The sequence below is a fragment of the Diceros bicornis genome, chromosome 9 (assembly GCF_020826845.1).
Source record: "Diceros bicornis minor isolate mBicDic1 chromosome 9, mDicBic1.mat.cur, whole genome shotgun sequence".
Lineage (NCBI taxonomy): Eukaryota > Metazoa > Chordata > Mammalia > Perissodactyla > Rhinocerotidae > Diceros > Diceros bicornis.
The window spans coordinates 4119072-4141876 of record NC_080748.1 but is presented as its reverse complement, the minus strand read 5'-3'; the positions used below and the strand labels follow the sequence as shown (position 1 = coordinate 4141876).

At 39.4% G+C, this 22805-nt stretch overlaps 2 protein-coding genes across 12 annotated transcripts in view; both read right to left on the bottom strand.

Annotated features, from left to right (window-relative positions):
* MPHOSPH8 (M-phase phosphoprotein 8) overlaps window positions 1–11522 on the bottom strand; it is a 45518-nt gene extending 33996 nt beyond the window's left edge. For 3 of the 4 annotated variants that reach the window (XM_058547793.1, XM_058547791.1, XM_058547792.1), the window contains exons 1-2: window positions 11225–11521; window positions 8516–8671 (exon numbers count right to left, since the gene is read on the bottom strand). In XM_058547793.1, coding sequence (XP_058403776.1) covers window positions 8516–8671; window positions 11225–11440 — 372 coding nt within the window. In that variant the 5' untranslated portion in view covers window positions 11441–11521. Of the gene's footprint in view, window positions 1–8515; window positions 8672–11224 lie in introns of all 4 variants that reach the window. The other variant, XM_058547794.1, reaches the window with a different exon arrangement.
* A 10647-nt stretch (window positions 11523–22169) lies between these two features.
* Window positions 22170–22805, bottom strand: part of PARP4 (poly(ADP-ribose) polymerase family member 4) — a 145925-nt gene continuing 145289 nt past the window's right edge. For 7 of the 8 annotated variants that reach the window (XM_058547780.1, XM_058547787.1, XM_058547782.1 and 4 more), the window contains one exon: window positions 22170–22548. In XM_058547780.1, coding sequence (XP_058403763.1) covers window positions 22353–22548 — 196 coding nt within the window. In that variant the 3' untranslated portion in view covers window positions 22170–22352. The remainder of the gene's footprint in view (window positions 22549–22805) is intronic. The other variant, XM_058547785.1, reaches the window with a different exon arrangement.

Genomic DNA, 22805 nt, shown 5'->3' with positions numbered 1-22805 from the left:
AGCAGGTAGGGACAAACTACTAACAGCTATAACACCTGTGTGGTATGACTATCACAGGAGGAAGCAAAAGTAGCAACGAAAATGGGAGAAATCACTAAAAAGTCTGCAGGTCAATCTGAGAAGAGCAGCTGAAGGGAGAGAGGCACCTGCACGTGGTGACTGCAGGTACTGGGGCGGGGCGGGGGGCTGGCTGGGCCAGTCCCTGTGAACTCTCCAAAGTACCCAGCGATGCTCCCTTCCAGGACGTCCAGGACACCACAAAGCCCCACAATGAGGAAAAACTGCTGAGATAAGATTCCAAATAAAGCAGCACAGGGAAAACAGAAACAAAAGAGAAGATTCCCATATAAGTAGTGGCGAGGGCAGGGTGAAACCAGACCCAGGAATAAAGATCTCACCAAGTTTAAGACCGTATTTTTTAACCCTTCATAAAAATAATAAAAGAAAGGTGCTCAGGAGCCCTAAAGCTGTTCCCCTCCTCTGCTTCCTAAACTTTCAGAAAAAATAATTTCATATAAATATAAACAGCAGAAAATGATTACGATAGAATATTCTGCTAAGTTGTTATAAAAAAAACATACTAAGCAAGAGTAACTATCCTAAAAACAATAAAAGCATGCCAGCAAGACACGCCTCTGAAGCAAGAGAAAATAAAGAGAAACTTTGAGGCATCAGACAAAAAGACTAAACCACTTACAAGAGAAAGAAACTCAGATTCCTCATTAGAGAGCAATATTTATGCCAGATAACAACAGAACAATATGTTAAGATACTCAAGAAAAGAAAATATGAGCCAAGGAATTTATATCCAGTCAAACTGGCTGTCAAGGATAAAGGCTGCTGGCAAACTGTTACAAAACACAAGAACACTGGGAATACTGTTCTCATGAGCCCCTCTACTGCAGAGGTGGTTCTAAAACCTTAGTGTGCATCAGAATGCTGGAGGGCTTACCAAACCCAGGTGGCTGGAACCCACCCAATTGTGCACCCCGGAGACGGCATTTCCAACACCTTCCCAGATGAGGACGACTGATGCTCCTTGCCTGGAGTCCACACTTTGAGAACCACTGGACTAAAGAATGAGCTTCAGGTAACCAAAAATGACTGTACAGACATCAAGATAAAGACGGGTGGAAAGCATAGATATTTGCCTCTAGAACTAAGACTGAATGATGGTTTTAAGAGAGTACAGCTCGGGGCTGGCCCCGTGGCTTAGCAGTTAAGTGCGGCGTGCGCTCCGATGCAGGCAGCCCGGGTTCGGATCCCGGGTGTGCACAGACGCACTGCTTCTCCAGCCATGCTGAGGCTGCGTCCCACATGCAGCAACTAGAAGAATGTGCAACTATGACATACAACTATCTACTGGGGCTTTGGGGGAAAAATAAATAAATAAATAAAATTTAAAAAAAAATGGCTAATTTAAAAAAAAAAAAAAGAGAGAGTACAGCATGTAATGACTAAATGCTCTGACAATATACAGTGCACTTACCAAAATAATGAGGAGAGAATGGTGAGAAAATATCAAAAGCATAATGTTCTTGCTGATTGCCTTATAAACTGGGACTAAAAGGACATTACCTCAAATTAGATTTGGAGGGAGGGAAGGTAGGGGGAAAACAGGTGCTAATTAACAGTCAAACAAATGAACCTGCTTATCAAATTGAGAACATAATAATCACAGAGTAGAAAAAAAAGAAATAATCCAAGCAACATTTGAACACTAAACACTCTCAGTAAATATACTGTAAGGACAAAAAGAACTGCAAAAAAATTAGAATTTTACACGAGAATGAGAGTAGCAAATCTGAAACTAATTTCTAATTATTTTAGGATTGAGAAAATGAGTATATAGAACATTGATTGGAACCAGAGTTCTCAAAGTAGAAAGAGGGAGATAGAATAACGGCCAGTGGGATGAGAGGAGGACCCTGAGGGGATGGACTGAAATTACAGACATCAACATGAATCTATGATTTAAAAGAGAGACATGTATTTTTTCATTTAGCTCTGTCTACTTAAAGGTCCTAGAAATAATGACACTCCAGTAGCAATAGGTACACTTCCCTCTGAAAAGAATCAGGATTCCCTGGAGAAATGGTTGATACCAGGGTTGGAGCAGGAAAGTCCCTGGTAACGCTGGAATATCTTGCACCAGAAAGCAAAAATGTGCTCAAAACAGCAGGGGAAATTATCAAAAGGACACAGCAGCTCCGTTTTAGCATTAACATGGATAACACATTGAATAAAAAGATTCCATGAGTGTGTAGTGATACTAAAAAAAACTTAAGGGAAGGAGGAGCTGCTCTTTATAGGATACAAACTGAAAAATACAGAGTAACAGAATTAGAAAAAACAATATTTTGCAACCATCACAGTAATAACTAATTGAGGCAAGAATCATCACAGTATTTTAAAATCATGGGGTGAGGTTGTTGGGGAACGAGATTCTCACAGTCTAAAAGATTACTTCTTATTAGGTTATTTATTATTCACGTTACTTATTATTTTAAAAGAGAAAAAGGTACCTTTAAAAAGGGAGAAAAAATGATGGCCTCACTTTATCATATAATTTAACCTCTGCAATAAATGAGATCACTGACACACCACCTGTCTCTTGATGTAACGTACATCACCTATATAACACATTTGCTAGAATGTTTACACTGAATCTAATCACAAGGAAACAAATCATGTAATTTCTATGGAAAAAATACTGTTTGTGTTTAACACTAATTAGCATTCATCTAATTCCAATTTGAAGAACATTTTATAAAACAACTGGTCTGGACTCATTAAAAAATAGGCAGGGGGAAGGCTATGGAACTATCTAGAAGAAAGGAAACTAGGAACATGTGAAACTAAATGCACTGCATGACAGAAAGTAGTACTGGACGTTCCAGGACAAACGGGGAAATGTCAATGTAGGCAGCTATGTGTCAGATAGACATATTGCTGATGTAACACCATTGACACATCACACTGATACATTTAAATTTTCCTGAGTGTGATAACACAGGAGAATATCTTTGTTGTTATGAAATACACGTTGAGGAATTCAGCTTGCTCTCCAGTGCTTCAGTCAGCATCTCCTCACCCTAAAGCTACCCCTTTGCTTTAAGCAATATCTGTAAGAGTTAATGACTTAATGACTTCTTTCTCAATTTTCCCTTAATCCTAAAGAGCTTCTGACTTCCATGCTCTTGAAAATCAATTTGCTAAAAACTGGTGTTGACCTCATTTCCAAATCGAATAGCTTGTTTTTATTTAAATTTCATGCACTGGTAAGGTGAAAAGGAGGGGAAAAAAGAAGAGTAATAAATTTAACCTTGCTAAGTGTATGACTAATATTACTTCAAAAAAATTTTTAAACAAGAATTATAAAACTCTGAACTATTTTTTCAAAATACTTACAATCAGATTATTACTCAGAACTAATAAGAAACACTATCCTGTATGCTCCACCAATTTCCCAATCTACATTTCCAGCCCAAATCTCTCTCTTTAACTCAGACTCATATTTCCAATGGGAGACTGAACATCTTCACTTGGATGACAAATAAGTAACTAAAATCTAATGTGTTCAAGACAACCTGTTGCCTAAACACCATCATTTATCTAGGTTCCCAAACTAGTAATCTTAGTCATCTTTGACTCTACTTTTTCCCCATCAGATCAGTCACTAAATCCTTGGAACATGAAATCAATTCTCCAACCTACATTACCTTAAATTCAGTTCTTTGCCTCTCTCTGCCAGGAATCTCTCCCCATTTCAGAATCATGACCACAGTGTTTCCAGAATGATCTTCCTGCTAATAAAGGCAGGAGGGATGACAGAATTGGAAAATCACTATATTCCAACCTCTAATGAATAATTGTTCTAGGCAATCATCATCAGCGGCTCCTAAAACCTACACGTGAAATGTTAGGAGCTTTCTAATGATGGATCAGACTGAAAATACCTAATCTCAATGATCATTTTAACCTCACTGTAAGTGAGTCAAGTAGACATTAGGTGCTGTCCCACGTGCTGCAATAGGAGGTACACAACACCACTTATGACTCTCCTTGCAAAAAAAAAAAAATTAAACCCAAAATGTAATCATGCTTCTATATCTAGCTACCACTATACAGGAATAAGGGGGATAGAGGACCATGTTAAAAGACACCACGCACCCAGCCAAACTCAAAATATGGAAAATTCTACAAAAAATGATCTGGTTTCTTCATCAAATAAACAACATGGAGAAAAAAGGGGGAAGTTAGGGGAAGAAACTGTTACAGATTAAAAGAGATTTTAGAGATTATCAATGATATATAATAGGTAGACTTTCTTCAATTCTCAATTCAATCAAATCAACAAAAAGACATGTTTTGTTTTGTTTCTTTGAGACAACTGGGGAAAAATGAATGCATTATTAGTATTAGAAGATATTAAGAAATGACTAAACTTTTTTTGATATGATAATTGTATAATGGTTATGCTTAACAATTCCTGTTATCTACTGAAGTATTTCAGGGTGTAGTGATGTGATGTCTGGAATATGTTTTAAAATACTCCAGCAAATGAAAAGGGAGAGTGGGAGCAGTAAACAGAAAAAAAGAATGGCAAAATACCGATAATAACTGAACTGGGCGATGAACACTGGAGTCCTATGATACTGCCCTCTCCATTCTTATATGTTCAAATTTCCCTTAACAAAACTCTCTAAAAATCATCTTCCTAAAACATGAATCTGATCATATGACTTCCCTCAAAACTCCTGCTGGTCTTTCTACTGCCTGAATGGTCAAGTTTAAACGCAGCTGCATAGGACTTTCTTCCCAGGCTCTGCCCAGCCTCATTTCTGCTACCTTCCCTTGTGAATGCTCTAGCACTTCTCACCATTCTCCAAAACCTGTGCTTCTGCACATCTTTGTACCTGCTTCCCCACCTAGGATCCCTTGAATTCCTCATCTTTTATGGCTTAGGCCAAATGATGAATCCTCTATAATATAACTTTTATGCCTATCTTAGAAAGTTAGTCACTCCCTCCTCTGTTAGATTTTCCACAGCACACACATAGCTGCCTGAGAATGTTCCTCATTCTGTATTTCAGTGTCCTGCTTGCCTGGCCCTCCCCCTTCAATGTCCTGTGACCTCTCTGAAGACAAGAATACACCTTATTCTTCTCTGTATGCCTAGTGACTGACACATATTAAAACTGGATTTTTTTGAATGAATGAACATGTAATAATTAGCAGAGAGGCCAGAGTTATTCCTTTTATCAGGTAAGACAACTTAAAAGAATTCTAAAATTCTGAAAATCCTGAAGTGTATAAATAAAAAAGATCCTCCAGGGGAGTTTCCACTCATCAAAACCTTAAAATCAAGCCTCCAAACCAACTAGAGCATTGTCTCCTCATTGCCACAGTCATTCTGCACCTTCCCTGTTGTCTCTGCTTTGTCCAGTTACCCAGCAATGCTCCTGGCCCAATTTGGTGGCTGCTAGAGCTGTCACTACAAGAGGGTGGCACGGTCATCTGTACCCTTGTTATTCTTCCTCAATCGCCTGAGAAGAGCTTAATGCCGGCTTTTCAGCAAATAACTTTGAAAAAAGATTTTTTCTTTGGTCATTAGACTGCTCCTCAAGATAGTTACAACCTGTAGATTTTAAATATAAAATAAGTTGATGCAAATACATTATAAATATAGCAGTTTGACTTTAGGCATCAAAATACTATGTTTGAAATTACTATTTAGCCATATTTTAAAGGAATCGGTAGGTTAGCTGTACCTGGGTGAGCCAGCCCTGGAGTACCTGGCCAGATTCAACGAAGTCATGATACAAAAATTAGCTACCATCTGATGAACAATTATTGTTTGCCATCAGAGAACAGATATACAAAGGAATCAGTGTTAACCTTAAAAATAACTATAAAATATTCACAACAAAGAATTAAAATCGCACATACCACAGGTCTAAGCACTTTCAGTACCCTAGCAACCCGTCTTCTCACTCATTTTAATAGTCTCACAAGTAAAATAAACATGTTATTTATTATCCAAATCAGGACAACTCTGAAAATGAAACGGGGCTCTATTAATAATTATACCAAGTCAACAGGCATAAATTGGGGCTGACCCAAGCAAATCAAGATATAGCCACCTCCTCTATTTACATAACATCGCAGTCTATGGGAATGTCCAGCAATATTGTATATGAGGTGTGATGACACAGTGACTGATGATACATTTGTCAAACGTACAACACACACACACTCCAGTGTCTTCTCCCTCCAGGTAATCACCTTTGGAAACCATGAGCTTTTCAACAGTGCAACCATTGCTCAAAACACTTTTGGAAGTGCACTCTTGCACTCTGAGAACCTTTACCACGCTTTTTGGAGCACTATTTTGGGTCAAAAAGGAGGTGTCACTAGAAATTATTTTCTTGCATGACATCATAAATTCTTATAAAGACAATTCCAAAGGAAAAAATTTAAAACCATTTTGGGCCACAGCATTACCAGAATAAATGTTTACTTCATAATATATACACTCTTAAAAATAATGTTTTGGGGGGCCGGCCCAGTGGCACAGTGGTTAAGTTCATGCACTCTGCTTCAGCGGCCCGAAGTTCGTGGGTTCGGATCCCGGGTGCAGACCTATGCACCACTTATCAAGCCATGCTGTGACAGCATCCCACATACAAAGTAGAGGAAGATGGGCACAGATGATAGCCCAGGGCCAATCTTCCTCAGCAAAAAAAAAAAAAAAAAAATGTTTTGGAAGCACAAATTCTAATTCATTTTACATTAAAAAGGAATATGTATTTATTATTTTATAGCCACACTTCAACAACAAAACAGAAGTATTTCAAAAAACAATCCCGAAAAAAAAGTATCCTCAGCTACATTTTAAAATTAAGGCAAAACTATCTCTTAGCTGAGTAGTAGGTACACAGGGACTGTTTCATAATTTTTTCAAAAACATACTTGTTTGTTGGTTAGAATATGTATTGATAAAAAAATTATTTTAAAAGACAAGCAGAAGACAAAATCCTTAGTATACGTTACTACCCTTAAAAGAAAGATCATATATGTACAACTTGCAAGGCACCTCAAGAACAAAAGATAGACTTTACCTATCTTTGTGTAACTGTGATCATTTAAGGGTCTGGCCCATATAAGACCGTGTTTACAAAAAAAAAACCCAAAAGGTAAAAATAGTCAATGTTGATGTAACAGTACAGTCGAGAATTATCTGCATCATGTAACATCAACCATCAAAGCTCAAGGCAGACCAGTGGTCACCTTATTTGTAGATTTTCAGTTTATTAAAAATGAAAAGCTGGACCATATCACACACATGAATGTTATACAGCACCTCAATTTTGTTTTTAGTTTGAAATACCTGATGGTCAACAGAAAGATAAAAATGTATCCAAATGCTAAATGATAAAAAGTATTTTAATGAACAAGTACCATTTCTGCATCATGTATATTTTCTGGTAAACAGCATTAACAGACCTTTTTTTGGTTATTTTAAAAACCATTTCTAACTTCCATGATGCTTACTAAGTCCTAAGCAAGCAGTGCTCCCAGGATTTAAGCAGAAAACTATAAATGGAAAAGCAACGAGTAAGAGTTGGTTCAATTTATAAACAGAAGCTATAAATGAAATCTACATGGAAAAGTAAATAGGGAATTCTTACAAGATTCATAAATAAAGCCAACTCAATTACTTGTGGAATAAGAGAATCAAGGATAAAACAATGGACAAATCCATGGAAGAAAACCCTTAAACCAAATGTATGTTTTAGTTTAACATTATCCCACTCCAGCCCACCAGCAAATCTTTTTCCAAACTGCTGATGACAGAAGTTTCACTTATTTGAGTTCCTTTAATCTTTTATCCTTCCTAACCATCAGGAAGAGCTACTAAAAAGCAATGAAGTTCCTAAAAACTGAAATGAGAATAGAAGAGAAAAACAAAAGACCTCAATAATCAGACCTGCTCATAATCTGAAATGGATTAAAATTTATAGCTTTATAAAACGATCTAAGAATTGTTTTAATTAGCAGAAAAATCAGACACAAGACGTACATTAATAATAAAGGTTAAATGTAAAAGTATGCACTATACCTGTAGTACTAACATGAATAGCACAAGAAATAACCCTCAGGTATATAAAAACAAGACGCTCAGATCTTGGATGAACAAGTCAAGTTTCAACATGTCTTTTCCTCCCACTTTCATCTTATTCTTAACTTAAAGGAAAATATTAACCAACATATTCGAACTATACTTGTTTCAAATCAATTGCAATCACAGGTTGGTTACGGAAAGAAGAGTTTGGCAAAAATGAAGGAAAGCATTCTGTGAGAATTAATCAGCTATACAGAATTTACAGTTGGAATACTGGGTGCTTTATTATTATTTGTGAATTCTTTGCTGCACATTCTTTGTATCAGTAAAATTTATAATAAATTTATTATACTAAAAAAAAAAGAAATATGAGATAAAACATGATACCTGAATGTCTTTTTTGACTGGTTTAGCTTTGTTATCTGTAATTTTCTTCCTAAATTCAAGAAGAACTTCTTTACAGTCCTCAAGATGAACCTCAGGCTCCCAGGTATCATCATCTGATGTATAGCCTTTCCATCGAACTTTGTAAAGGATTGTACCCTGTTATGTAAATTAAAAACAGGCAAATAAAGAACTTGAATTTCTAAAAACGTACAATTGCTGAGACTATATCACACTAAAAAGCTTCTGCACAGCAAAAGAAACCATCAACAAAACGAAAAGGCAACCTCCTGAATTGGAAAATATTCACAAATCATATATCTAGATAAGGAGTTAATATCCAAAAAAAATATGAAGAACTCATACATCTCAATAGCAAAAGAAAATCAGATTAAAAAATAGGCAGATCTGAACAGACATTTTTCCAAAAAAGACATACAGATGGCCAACGGATACATGAGAAGATGCTCAGCATCACTGATCATCAGGGAAATGCAAATCGGAACCACAATGAGATATCACCTCACATCTGTTAGAATGACTTATCAAAAAGATAAGAAATAACAAGCGTTGGCGAGGATGTGGAGAAAAGGGAACTCTTATGCATTGTTGGTGGGAATGCAAAGTGGTGCAGCCACTATGGAAAACAGTATGGAAATTCCTCAAAAAATTAAAATAGAACTACCATACGATCCAGCAATTCCACTTCTGGGTATTTATCCCAAGAAAACGAAAACAGTAACTTGAAAAGATATATGTACCTGTATGTTCACTGCAGCATTATTTACTACAGCCAAGATACGGAAACAACCTAAGTGTCCATCGATGGATGAATGGATTTAAAAAAACGTGGTATGTACAATATGGAATATTATTCAGCAATAAAAAAGAATGAAATCTTGCCATTTCTGACAACATAGAAAGACCTCAAGGGCACTATGCTAAGTGAAATAAGGCAGACAGACAAAAACAAATACTGTATGATCTCACTTACATGTGGAACATGAAAACAAAAACAAAAAACCCCAATCAAACAAACAAACAAACAGCTCATAGATACAGAGAACAGACCGGTGGTTTCCAGAGGCAGGGGGTGAGGAGGGTGGAAGAAATGGGTGAAAGGGGTCAAAAGGTACAAACTTCCAATTATAAAATGAGTCCTAAGGATGTAATGTACAGCATGGGGACTATAGTTGATAATACTGTATTACATATTTGAAAAGTGTCTAAGAAAGCAGATCTTAAAAGTTCTCATCACAACAACAAAAAATTTTCTTGTAACTATGTAAGGTGACGGATGTTAACTAGACTTATTGTGGTGATCGTTTTGCAATGTATACAGATATCAAATCATTATACTGTACACCTGAAACTAATATGTCAATTATACTCCGATTTTAAAAATTTAAAATAAATGAATAAAAACCACAGTATCATTGATCTACTTTTCATAAACCAAAAACTGAGGTCTTTTTCTGATTACATAAGCAATGTGTAATCTTTGAAAAATCAGTGAAAAACAGGAAAAACCAAATAAAAGTCACCCAGAGATACTGATAACAATTTGATCTATTTCCTTCATCTTTTGCAATTATACATATACATTTATCCCCCACTGGATGGGAGAACTTTTCAGTGTCAGCAGCTGTGTATGCTACAATTCATCTCTGCACTCTCAGTACCTAAGCAGCACCTAGCACACAGGACCTGATTAAAAAAAATGCTGAATGAAGGGACAAAAAACCTAACACGAGTTAGCATACGACAAACGGGAAATAACAGACCTTAAAAACAATACAATATAGAGACTCGACCACCGTGTGGGTCCTTTGATCATCTCTCATCTATCTACTAAAACTGATTATTTCCCTATTGTCCACCCTTCCACCCGCTCCCCTTCACCCCAGCCTCTAACCCACAATTCATTCCCTCATTTAATAATCTGAGATACACTAAGCACTTACCGCATGCTAGGCAATGGATCAAGTACCAGTGATACAAAGATTAAACGAACCTCATATTCCCTCAATTACTGGAGCCTACAAACTAGCAGGATAAACAAACATAAAGAACGATAATGCTTTAAACGCTGAAACAGAGGTCTACACAAACTGTTTCAACAGCACAGGTGAGGAAGCACCTCACTCTGCAGGGATCAGGGTCAAAAAAGGCTTTCACAGAGAAACTGACTCTGAGGCTTTGAAAGACTGAGCAGGCTTCGCCAGGAGAGGCGCAGCCCGCGCCAAGGCAGTGTGATGAAGGCGTCAGGTACCACAGTGCGACTGCAACCGTGTGATGCACAGGCACAGAGGGATGGTAACGGTCACGTTTTGAAGACCTTTAAATGCCAGCCTCTCGGGTGAGACTCTGAGGACCAACAGGCATTATTGAAGATGCTAAACCATAAAACTGATTATGGCCATGGCGAACACAGAAGCGACGGCGTGGACAATGGACTACAGACAGGTTACTTCAGGATCACTCCTTCCCAGCACCGGGCCGCGGCCCCACACGGGTATCTAAACACTGACGCCCACCTAATACCCTCACTGTCCGCCCCTCCTGACCCCCACACACCGCCTCCCAGACTGCCTCCTCTCTTCCGGCGACACCGCCCTTCGCGACGCCCGGAGGCGCACCTCGCACGGGCCGCGCCCCTCCAGCCCGCGTCCGCACGGCCCTGAGCGCCGCCCGCCCCGGCCCCACGCGCACCCCCTCAGTCTTCATGTCCAGAATCTTCTCCACCTCGAACACATCCTCCCCGTCCTCCTCGCTGTCCCCGACGGCCTCCGCTCCTCCCGCGGCGGCGTCCTTCTCTTCGCCCGCTGCTCCGACTCCTTCTCCTTCGACCTCGGGCGACTCGCCCTTGCTGTCGGCACCTGAAACAGGAACCGCAGTCACGCTCGCCCCCTCTGCCGCCGCCGCCATAACAGCAGCTCCACAAACCGCCGAGGAAAAGCCGCTGCGACACACACTGCGGCTGCCGCTCGCGCCCCGCACTCGGCCCCAGTCCGCTCGGCAGCGTGACGAAGGGAACGCGCCAATGGCGGGCTCGGGACCCTGGAGCGACGTGCACATAAGCCAATCATGTCAAGACGAGCTCGCCGGAACCCCGGGGAGCCTGGGGAGGCGGGTGGGCGGGCCGAGGGGCGCCTGGGGCGGAAGGGTGGGGCGGGGGCGCTCGCACGAGAGGAGGGAGGCGCTAGCCGGGGCGCGCGGGCGCTGGCGTGGGGTGACTGCCGGCCCTGGGGCGACGGTCGCAGAGGGGCTGTGTCCAGGGCCGGGAGGTCGGAGCGCGTGAGTGGCCCCTGGAAGCGGAGCTCGGGCAAGAGGACAGAGCGCTGCGCAGGGTCCCTTCCTTCCTCCCACGCGCCGCGCGGCCGCACCCCGAGGCTGTCTAGGAAAAGGGCCAGGACGGAATGCCCAGCAATTCATCTAGCTGTGCTTTTGATTCGTTTAACGCATGTGGACGATCCCATCAGACACAACTCTTAGTGCTATTTTGTTTAGTGAATATTGTTTAAAGATGAAATTTTTAAGAAGTTATCAGGCTAGAAAACATTTGTTTTCCAAGTTCTAAGATTTTTTTTTCTTCTTTCCATTGAAAATGTCGGAGGACGTGATAAAAGGATTTTGTCCCGGTTGTGAATGATTGACAAAGATAGTCACCCCAAGTTGCTAGGAAAATCTACTTAAGGATAAAATATTTTTCTCACTTTGAATTGCAAATAAGGAGTGTCTTTATAGCAGGGAGACTTTTATTTGCATTTTTGTTTCTTCAAACGGTGAAGTTAATTTACAAGATTAACTCATTTAAATTAACTCTCTGAGGTTAACTAAAGAATAATCCGTGATCCAGCAGATCCCTTTGCAGAGGCTCAGCAGATCTTTGAGTTGGCTCATTGGTTTATTATTTGTTTAGCTTACTAAATGCATCCTATGTGCCTTGATGTACTGGGCATTAAGAAGACAAAGTTCAGGTGGCATCGTGGTTGAATTCCCGCGCTCTGCTTCTGCGGCCTGGGTTGCTGGCCTGGATCCCAGGTACAGACCTATACGCAAGCTGTGTGGCATCCCCCATACAAAGTGGAGGAATACTGGAGCAGATATCAGCTCAGGGACAATCTTCCTCCAGCAAAAAGAGGAAATCTTCCTTACCAAAAAAGAAAACAGAAAACCCACAAAGATCATAGTCTCTGCTCTCCAGGGACTCTCATCTGTAAAGGAAGACACACCATTCTAATAGATATATATTTTTTTTTATTGATGTCTTTATAACTGAAATTTTGGTTGTACAGTTTTGTTTGTCAATCACCAGATACATGTCTCCCTTCACCCCTTGTGCCCACCCCCCACCCTCTTTGCCACAATACGATTCTCTCTGATGGTGTGTTGGTTTATATTTCACATGTGAGTGAGATCACACAATGTTTGTCTTTCTCGTTCTGGCTTATTTCACTTAACATAATACCCCCCAGGTCCATCCATGTTGTTGCAAATGGGACAATTTTGTCTTTTTTTATAGGTGAGTAGTATTCCATTGTATATATATATATACCACGTCTTCTTTATCCACTCATGACACAAGGGACACTTGGGTTGCTTCCAATTCTTGGCTATAGTGAGTAATGCTACAGTGAACATAAGGGTGCATAAGCCTTTTTGGATTGTTGATTTCAGGTTCGTTGGATAGATTCCCAGTAGTGGGCTAGCTGGATCATAGGGTGTTTCTACGTATAAGTTTTTGAGGAATCTCCATACCATTTTCCTTAGAGGCTGCACCAGTTTGGATTCCCACCAGCTGTGTATGAGGGTTCCTGTTTCTCCACATCCTCTCCAACACTTGTTGTTTTTTGTCTTGGTGATTATAGCCATTCTAACGGGCGGGAGGTGATATCTTAGTGTTGTTTTGATTTGCATTTCCCTGATGATTAGTGATGTTGAACATCTTTTCATGTGCCTATTGGCCATCTGTATATTTTCTTTGGAGAAGTGTCTGTTCATTTCCTCTGCCCATTTTTTGATCGGGTTGTTTGTTTTTTTGTTGTTCGGTTGTGTGAGTTCTTTATATATTATGGACATTAACCCCATATCAGATGTATGTTTGCAAATATTTTCTCCCAGCTGGTGGGTTGTCTATTCATTTTGATCCTGGTTTCGTTTGCCTTGTAGAAGCCCTTTATCTGATGACGTCCCACTTGTTTATTTTTTCTTTAGTTTCCCTAGTCTGACTCGGCATGGCATCTGAAAAGATTCCTTTATGACCACTGTGAAATAGTGTATTGCCTATATTTTCTTCTAGGAGTTTTATAGTTTCAGGTCTAACCTTCAGTTCTTTGATCCATTTTGAGTTAATTTTTGTGAATGGCGATAGCAGATGGTCCACTTTCATTCTTTTGCATGTGGCTGTCCAGTTTTCCCAGCACCATTTATTGAAGAGACTTCCCTTTGTCCATTGTATGTTCTTAGTGCCTTCCTCGAAAATTAGCTGTCCGTATATGTGTGGTTTTATTTCTGGGCTTTCAATTCTGTTCCATTGATCTGTGTGTCTGTTTTTGTACCAGTACCATGCTGTTTTGATTACTATTGCTTTGTACTATGTTTTGAAGTCAGGGATTGTGATGCCTCCAGCTTTGTTCTTTTTTCTTAGGATTCTGGGTCTTTTGTTGCCCCATATGAATTTTAGTATTCTTTTTTCTATTTCTGCGAAGAATGTCATTGGGATTCTGATTGGGATTGTGTTGAATCTGTAGATTGCTTTAGGTAATATAGACATTTTAACTATGTTTATTCTTCCAATCCATGTGCATGGGATATCTTTACATTTCTTTATGTCATTATTGATTTCTTTCAATAATATCTTGTAGTTTTCATTGTATAGGTCTTTCACTTACTTGGTAAGATTTATTCCTAGATATTTTATTCTTTTTGATGCAATTGTAAATGGTATTATCATTTTGAGCTCTCTTTCTGTTAGTTCGTTATTAGCATACAGAAATGCAACTGATTTTTGTAGGTTGATTTTGTACCCTGGGACTTTGCTGTAGTTGTTGATTATTTCTAATAGTTTTCCAATGGATTCTTTAGGGTTTTATATATATAAAATCATGTCGTCTGCAAATAGTGAGAGTTTCACTTCTTCGTTTTCTATTTGGATTCCTTTTATTCCTTTTTGTTGCCTAATTACTTTGGCCAAAACCTCCAGTACTATGTTGAATAAGAGTGGTGAGAGTGGGCAGCCCTGCCTTGTTCCTGTTCTTAGAGGAATGGCTTTCAGACTTTCCCTGTTAAGTTTGATGTTGGCTGTGGGTTTGTCATAAATACCCTTTATTATGTTGAGGAACTTTCCTTCTATACCAATTTTGTTGAGAGTTTTTATCATAAATGGATGTTGGATCTTGTCAAATGCTTTCTTTGCATCTATTGAGATGACCATGCGTTTTTTATTCCTCGTTTTGTTGATATGGTTTATCACGTTGATTGATTTGCAGATGTCGAACCATCCCTGTGTCCCTGGTATAAATCCCACCTGTTCATGGTGTGTGATCTTTTTAATGGATTGCTGTATTCGGTTTGCCAATATTTTGTTGAGGATTTTTGCATCTATGTTCATCAGCGATATTGGCCTGTAATTTTCCTTTTTTTAATTGTCTTTGTCTGGCTTTGGTATCAGGGTGATGTTGGCCTCGTAGAATGAGTTAGGAAGTGTTCCATCTTCCTCTATTTTTTGGAATAGTTTTAGAAGGATGGGTGTTAGATCTTCTTTGAATGTTTGGTAAACTTCACCAGAGAAGCCATCTGGTCCTGGATATTTATTTTTTGGGAGGTCTTTGATTACTGTTTCAATCTCTTTCCTTGTGAGTGGTCTATTCAGATTCTCTATTTCTTTTTGGTTCAGTTTGGGGAGGTTGTATGAGTCTAAGAATTTATCCATTTCTTCTAGATTGTCCAATTTGTTGGCATATAGTTTCTCATAGTATTCTCTTATAATGTTTTGTATTTCTGTGGTATCCATTGTAATTCTCCTCTTTCATTTCTAATTTTATTTATTTGAGCCTTTTCTCTTTTTTTCTTAGTAAGTCAGGCTAAGGGTTTGTCAATTTTGTTTATCTTCTCAAAGAACCAACTCATTTCATTAATCCTTTCTACTGTTTTTTTGGTCTCAATTTCATTTATTTCTGCTCTAATTTTTATCATTTCTCTCTTTCTGCTGACTTTGGGCTTTATTTGTTCTTCTTTTTCTAGTTCTGTCAGGTGTAATTTAAGGTTGCTTATTTGGGCTTTTTCTTGTTTGTTGAGGTGGGCCTGTATTGCTATGAATTTCCCTCTCAGGACTGCTTTTGCTGCATCCCATATGAGCTGGTATGGCATACTTTCATTTTCATTTGTTTCCAGATTTTTTTTATTTCTTCTTTAATTTCATCAATGATCCATTGGTTGTTCAGTAGCATGTTGTTCAATCTCCACATCTGTGTCACTTTCCCATTTTTTTTATCTTGTGGTTGATTTCCAGTTTGATAGCATTATGGTCTGAAAAAATGCTTGTTATGATTTCAATCTTCTTGAATTTATTGAGGCTTGCCTTGTTTCCCAACATACCCAACATACGGTCTATCCTTGAGAATGTTCCATTCACTTTTGAGAATGCGTAGCCAGCTGTTTTTGTATGGTGTGCTCTGTATATGTCTACTAGGTCCATCTCGTCCAGTTTTTCATTTAAGTCCACTGTTTCTTTATTGATTTTTTAATGTGGATGATCTATCCATTGATGTAAGTGGAGTATTAAGATCCCCTACTATTATTGTGTAGTTGTCAATATCTCCTTTTAGGTTTGTTAGTAATTGCTTTATGTACTTTGGTGCTCCTATGTTGGGTGCATATCTGTTTATAAGTGATATGTCTTCTTGGTGGAGTGTCCGTTTTATCATTATATATTGCTCCTCTTTGTCTCTCTTAACCTGTTTTATCTTGAAGTCTACTTTGTGTGATATGAGCATGGCAACACCTGCTTTCTTTTGTTTGCCATTAGCTTGGAGTATTGTCTTCTATCCTTTCACTCTGAGCCTGTGTTTTTGTTTTTGTTTTTGTTTTTGTTTTTTTTTACTGAGGAAGACCAGCTCTGAGCTAACATCTATTGCCAATCCTCCTCCTTTTTCTTTTTTTCCCCAAAGCCCCAGTACATAGTTGTATGTTATAGTTGCACATCCTTCTAGTTGCTGTATGTGGGATGCAGCCTCAGAGAAGCCAGAGAAGCAGTGCATCAGTGCGTGCCCAGGATCCAAACCCAGGCTGCCAGTAGCGGAGCATGCACACTTAACCGCTAAGCCATGGGGCTGGCCCTCTGAGCCTTTGTTTGTCCTTAAAGCTGAGATGTGTTTCCTGGAAGCAGCATATTGTTGGTCTTGCTTTTTAATCCATCCTGCCACTCTGTGTCTTTTGATTGGAGATTTGAATCCATTTACATTTAGAGTAATTATTGATATATGAGGGCTTAATGTTGTTGTTTTATTGCTTATTTTCTGGTTCTTTTGCATTTCCTTTGTTTCTTGTCCCATGTGTTTCGGCCTGCCAGTTCAGTTTGTTTGTTCTGTCTTATGACTCTTTTAGTTTTCTCTTTATTTATCCTATGGGATTTTGTTCTGATTATTTGTTTAGTGGTTACCTTGAGGTTTGTATAAAAAATCTTGTGTATGAGATAGTCCATTATCTGATGGCCTCTTATTCCCTTTTACTAAGTCAATTCGATCTCTTTCCTTTTCCCCTTCTAAGTTATTCTTGTCACAACTTATTCTATCTTGTGATGTGTGTATGTGTTTAAAGTGATGAGCTTATATTTATTTTTGGTGATTTCCTTCCTTTGATCTTTGATTTTGGTATTTAGGTGGTTGCTGTCCTATTCCAGTGAAGATCTACTATTTTTCTGATTTTTGTCTACCTATTTTTCTCCTTGCTCCAAGCTTTGTGTTCCCTTTCTCTTCTTTTTTTCAGGCCTGAGAGCCACCTTGAGCATTTCTTGTAGTGGGGGTCTTGTTGCCTTGAACTCCCTTAGCTTTTGTTTATCTGGGAAAGTTATTACTTCTCCATCATATTTGAAGGATATTTTCGCTGGATAGAGTATTCTTGGCTGAAAGTTTTTGTATTTCAGGATTTTGAATATATCATTCCATTCTCTCCTAGCCTGTAAAGTTTCTGTTGAGAAATCCGCTGAGAGCCTGATGGGAGTTCCTTTGTATGTTATTCTTTGTTTTTGTCTAGCTGCCCTTAATATTGTTTCTTTGTCATTGACCTTTGCGAGTTTTACTACTATATGCCTTGCAGTGGGCCTTTGCCTGTTGACATATTTAGGTGACCTATTGGCTTCACTTACTGGTATTTCCTGCTCCTTCCCCAGATTTGGAAACTTCTCAGCTATTATTTCCTTGAATAGGCTCTCTGCTCCTCTTTCCCTCTCTTCTCCCTCAGGAATACCTATAATTCTTATGTTACATTTCCTAATTGAGTCGGATATTTCTTGGAGACTTTCTTCATTTCTTTTTCATCTTAGTTCTCTCTCCTCTTCCATCTGGAGTATATCTGTATTCCTGTCCTCTATAATGCTAATTCTTTCCTCCATATTGTCAGCTCTGTTCTTTAAAGATTCCATATTCTCCTTTATCTCCTCATTGAAGATAAAGGAAATGTTCTTTCCATCTCATTGGAGATGGAAATGTTCTTCATTTCCATCAATACTGATTGTTTTTTATGATTTCAATCTCTTTTGTGAAGAAACTCCTTATCTCATTGAATTGTTTATCTGTGTTTTCTTGTATTTCGTTGAGCTTTTTTATGATAGCTATTTTGAAATCTCTGTCATTTATGTTATGGATTTCTGTGCCTTCAGGGTTGATTTCTGGGTGCTTGTCATTTTCCTTCTGGTCTGGCAATTTAATGTAGTTTTGCATCACGGTTGCTGTATTGGCTTTGTTTTCCTTTGTCCTGGAAATATCTGGTTTCAGTTTCCACCTGCCATCACCGTGTAGGGGTCAGGGGCTGTGTAATCTGAGCCCCCTGCGCTCTGCCTTGGCTATTCCGCTGCCACAGGTCAACCGTACTCCGCTCTGCCTTGGCTGTTCTGCCACCACAGGCCACCCGGGCTCCGTGCCGGCTACTCTGCTGCCACCACCGCCCTTGCTTTGCCTCGGCTGTTCTGCTACCATGGCTGCCTGCACTCTGCCCTGGCTACTCTGCCACTGCCGCAGGCAGCCTGCACTCCGCCCCAGCTGCTCCGCTGCCTCGGGCTGCCCACACTCTGCCCCAGCTGCTCAGACTGATCCGCTGAGCTGCAGTGTCAGGCATCCGGGGTGGGGGGGGCCTCTCTCTTTTGCCCGCTGGGTCTCTGGGTCGGGGGGGCTTCTCACTCACCCCTCGTTATCCACCCTCTTGGGGTGCTCAGATGTTGATGGCACCCCTGCAGCAGTTCTTTTTTTTTTTTTTAAACATTTTCCTTTCTTTTTTTTTTTCTTTTTTTTCCCCCAAAGCCCCAGTAGATAGTTGCACGTCATAGTTGCACATCCTTCTAGTTGCTGTATGTGGGATGCAGCCTCAGCATGGCCAGAGAAGCGGTGTGTCGGTGTGCGCCCGGGATCCAAACCCGGGCCGCCAGTAGCAGAGCACGCGCACTTAACCACCAAGCCATAGGGCCGGCCCACCTGCAGCAGTTCTGAGTCCTCTGTGTAGAGTTTCTCACTGGCTGAGAGAGCCTGAAGAGCTATGGTTTTCCTGCAGAAGGCCACCCCTCCACTCTCTCTGGGAGCCACACGACCCGAGTCGCCGATCTGGTGGGGAGGGAAGATTTCTCCTTACCTCTCCCCACTTCCTCCGGGGGCCCCAGCACATCCACTCTCAGATGTGCGGCAGTGTGGGTCTTTCTGATGTCTCTCTGTGCAGTGTGAGTGTCTCGTTGGTCTATGCTTGACCCTTTTGTTGTATCTTATCGGGGAAAGAGTTTACTGGAAAGCTCACTCTGCCATGATGCTGACGTCACTACCCCTAGATATATTTTTTTAAAATAACTTTTTAAAAATATTATAACCAAATAACATTAGTTGATGGGGGAAAGCTAATTGTTTTCAGAAGAATTCCAGCTAATTAAGTGTAGAAGAAAAGACAGAGAATCACAATATTTGCTGAAAATGATTCAGGCCACAAAATCATTAGTGACAGACTGTTGAGGAACTGGATGCCAGAATACCTCTGCACAGACTGCTTGTTCGTTGTGAGGGACACAGCTTCATGTTGGAAACCCACTGACCCAGTGTCGGCATCCTGAAAAGGAGAACAACCAGACCAGCCAGACTGTATGGTTCCTGATAACAAAAAGGTTGATCCTTAATCAACTCAGGCCTTTAGATCTAATTTCCAGTTTGCAAGAAATATAGGGAAAGAGAAAAGGAAACAATCGGACAAATCCAGAATGTGGAACATCCTATAGCACAACTGACCCAGTTTCTTAAAAGTCAACAGCAGAAGAAGAGGGAAGAGAAGACTGTTCTAAATTTATAAAAACTTGGCAAAGTATTTTAAATCTTGATGGTATCCATTATACTATTTTTCTGCTTTATGTATTTTTGAAATAAAAAATTTAAGTATATATGTTCATTGTACAAATTTTTCAATTAATTCAAAAATATATAATAGAAATAAAGTTCTTATTCCTCAAAGGTAACCAGTTTGGAATATGACATGATAGATTTTTATCTGATACATATTTAAACACCCATTTATATAATTTTTAAAAATTATTTGAGGTCATAATGGTTTATAACATTGTGTAATTTCAGGTCTACATTATTATATGTCAGTTTCTGTATAGAGTGCATCATGCCCACCACCGATAGTCTAGTTTTTATCCATCACCATACGTACGTGCCCCTTTACCACTTTTACCCACCCCCGCACCCCCTTCCCTTGTGGTAACCACTAAACTGTTCTTGTCCATGTATTTGTTTATCTTCCACATGTGACTGAAATCACACAGTGTTTGTTTTCCTCTGTCTGGCTTATTTTGCTTAACATAACACCCTCAATGTCCATCCTTATTGTTCCAAATGGGACGATTTTGTCTTTTTTAATGGCTGAATAGTATTCCATTGCATATTGCTCTGCAACTGTACTATATGTTATATCTTATGTGTATATACAATAGTAATAAATATAATATTATATAATATATGCATATGTGTGTGTGTCCCTATTTCTGTAAGATGAATTGCTAGAAGTGGAATTCTTATTAGTGGAATTTATAGGTTGAGGAGGGTAGTGATTTTGTTTTACTAGTATATGTTTCCAGTAACAATGTATTGAAGTATCTGTTTACCCACAGATACTGGGTATTATCAATCTTTTAAATCCCTTAATCTAATAAACCCAATAAAGTTTATCTTCTATGTGGAAGCAACCCAAATGCCCATCAATGTATGAATGGATAAAGAAGATGTGGTATATACATACAGAAAATGATATATAATAATGTACACCTGAAATTATACGATGTTATAAGCCAATATGACCTCAATAATTTTTTTTAAAGTTTATCTTCTGTGATTATGTCAAGCAAACAAGCAAGCAGGGTCAAAGCCAAGACCTGACTGATTCAGCAAGTATAGACATAACAAGCTCACTTTAGATTAGACGGTCTATCACGTAAACAGCAAGAGGAAGAGTAGTCAAAGAAAGATGCCAGCTCCTCTTGGTCCTTGTCCCACACTCCAAAAGGAGCTAGATAATTGTAATGAGTTGTGGGCACATCATTGCTGAGGAGCTGATTCTCGAGGACCCCTAGGGGGATTTTTAGTCTGTAGCTGTATCCTGAGCCTCGTATCATCAGAACTGGGAGGTGATGAGAAACCGTCTCATGACAGCCTACCAGAGAGACAGGGAGGCAGCGGGGAGAAGGCCTGCTGGCAGCTCCTCACAAGCCTCCCATCCTCTCAGGTACCAGCAGCATCACAAGCATTCTGCCAAGACTCACTTAGCTACGGTTCAAGCAGAGGACATCAGGATATTGGAAGTTACTCAAGATAATGGCAGGGCTAGCAGTGGAAAAGGAAATCCTGAATCACTTGAATGAGGGGAGATACTGGGCATCTGGTGAATGGCAGAAATGAGGACAGGTAGGAGGCTAGCCAAAAGACTGTATCTCAAAGAAACTGAGTTTTATACAGAGGTATAGAGGTAATGGCCTGCAAGTGGTAGTGTGGAGGAAGACAGAGAATGACGTTACACCTTTCACAAAAAATAACTCAAAATGGATCAGAGACCTAACTGTAAAATGCAAAACTATAAAACTTCTGGAAGATAATGTAGGAGAAAACCTAGATGACCTTGGGTTTGGTGATGAGATTTTGAACACCACACCAAAAGCAAGATCAATGAAAAAATTGCTTGGGACACCTAGTTTCTCTGAGGAACAAGAATGTTTCTCTACGTAACAAGAGATCGGCAGACTGGGAAGCACATCAGGGAGTATGCATGCCAAGGGCCAAGGTCTGGATACCCAGTGCCCTGGAAACAGGCTTGCATGCCAGGAACACTGACATCAGCCAAAGACCTGTTTCTTCCCAGCTTGCTCAGTCTGTCTTTCATCACCTTAAAACATTTAAACACCAAAAATCTGTAATATTGTAATTTTTATTTTATTATTACTTGGTTCATTAAAATAATCAAGTCTGCTTCCATTTATTTTAAAGTGACTGATTGCTACATTGAATAAAATGATAATTAAATTTCATTATACTTATCAATATCTGATTATTTTATACATAGAAGCATGAAAAAAGTATAAAATACAACTTCATTTGATTCAGGCTTGACTGTAATTAAGAACTCTGTGAAGAGGAGAAGTGGTGTTTATGGGTTGGATTCCCAATAGCTGTTTCGTGGCAGAGTCCCAATCTTTACCCAATTCCAGCCGCTGGCAGATAGATGGATATTGTCCTTCAGTTCTTCTTACCCATTCACTTGCTTTCTTTATTTTCTCAAAAGCCCAGGGAATAGTCCTAAATTAAAAAAAAAAGTTTCCATCAATTTCAGAATATAATTACATATGAAATGTAATGTGGCACCAAATCCAGCACATTATATCAGAGAAAATAATATTGTCAAAAGTTAAGATAATTTAATAAAAGTAGTTGTCTTTGACATTTGATTAAAGTTCTTCTACCAGCCTGACATAGTGCTTTTAAGTTATTCAGTACATTCTTATGTACGCTACACCCATCACTCTCCAGCTTCCACTGTGCCTCCCACACTTCCT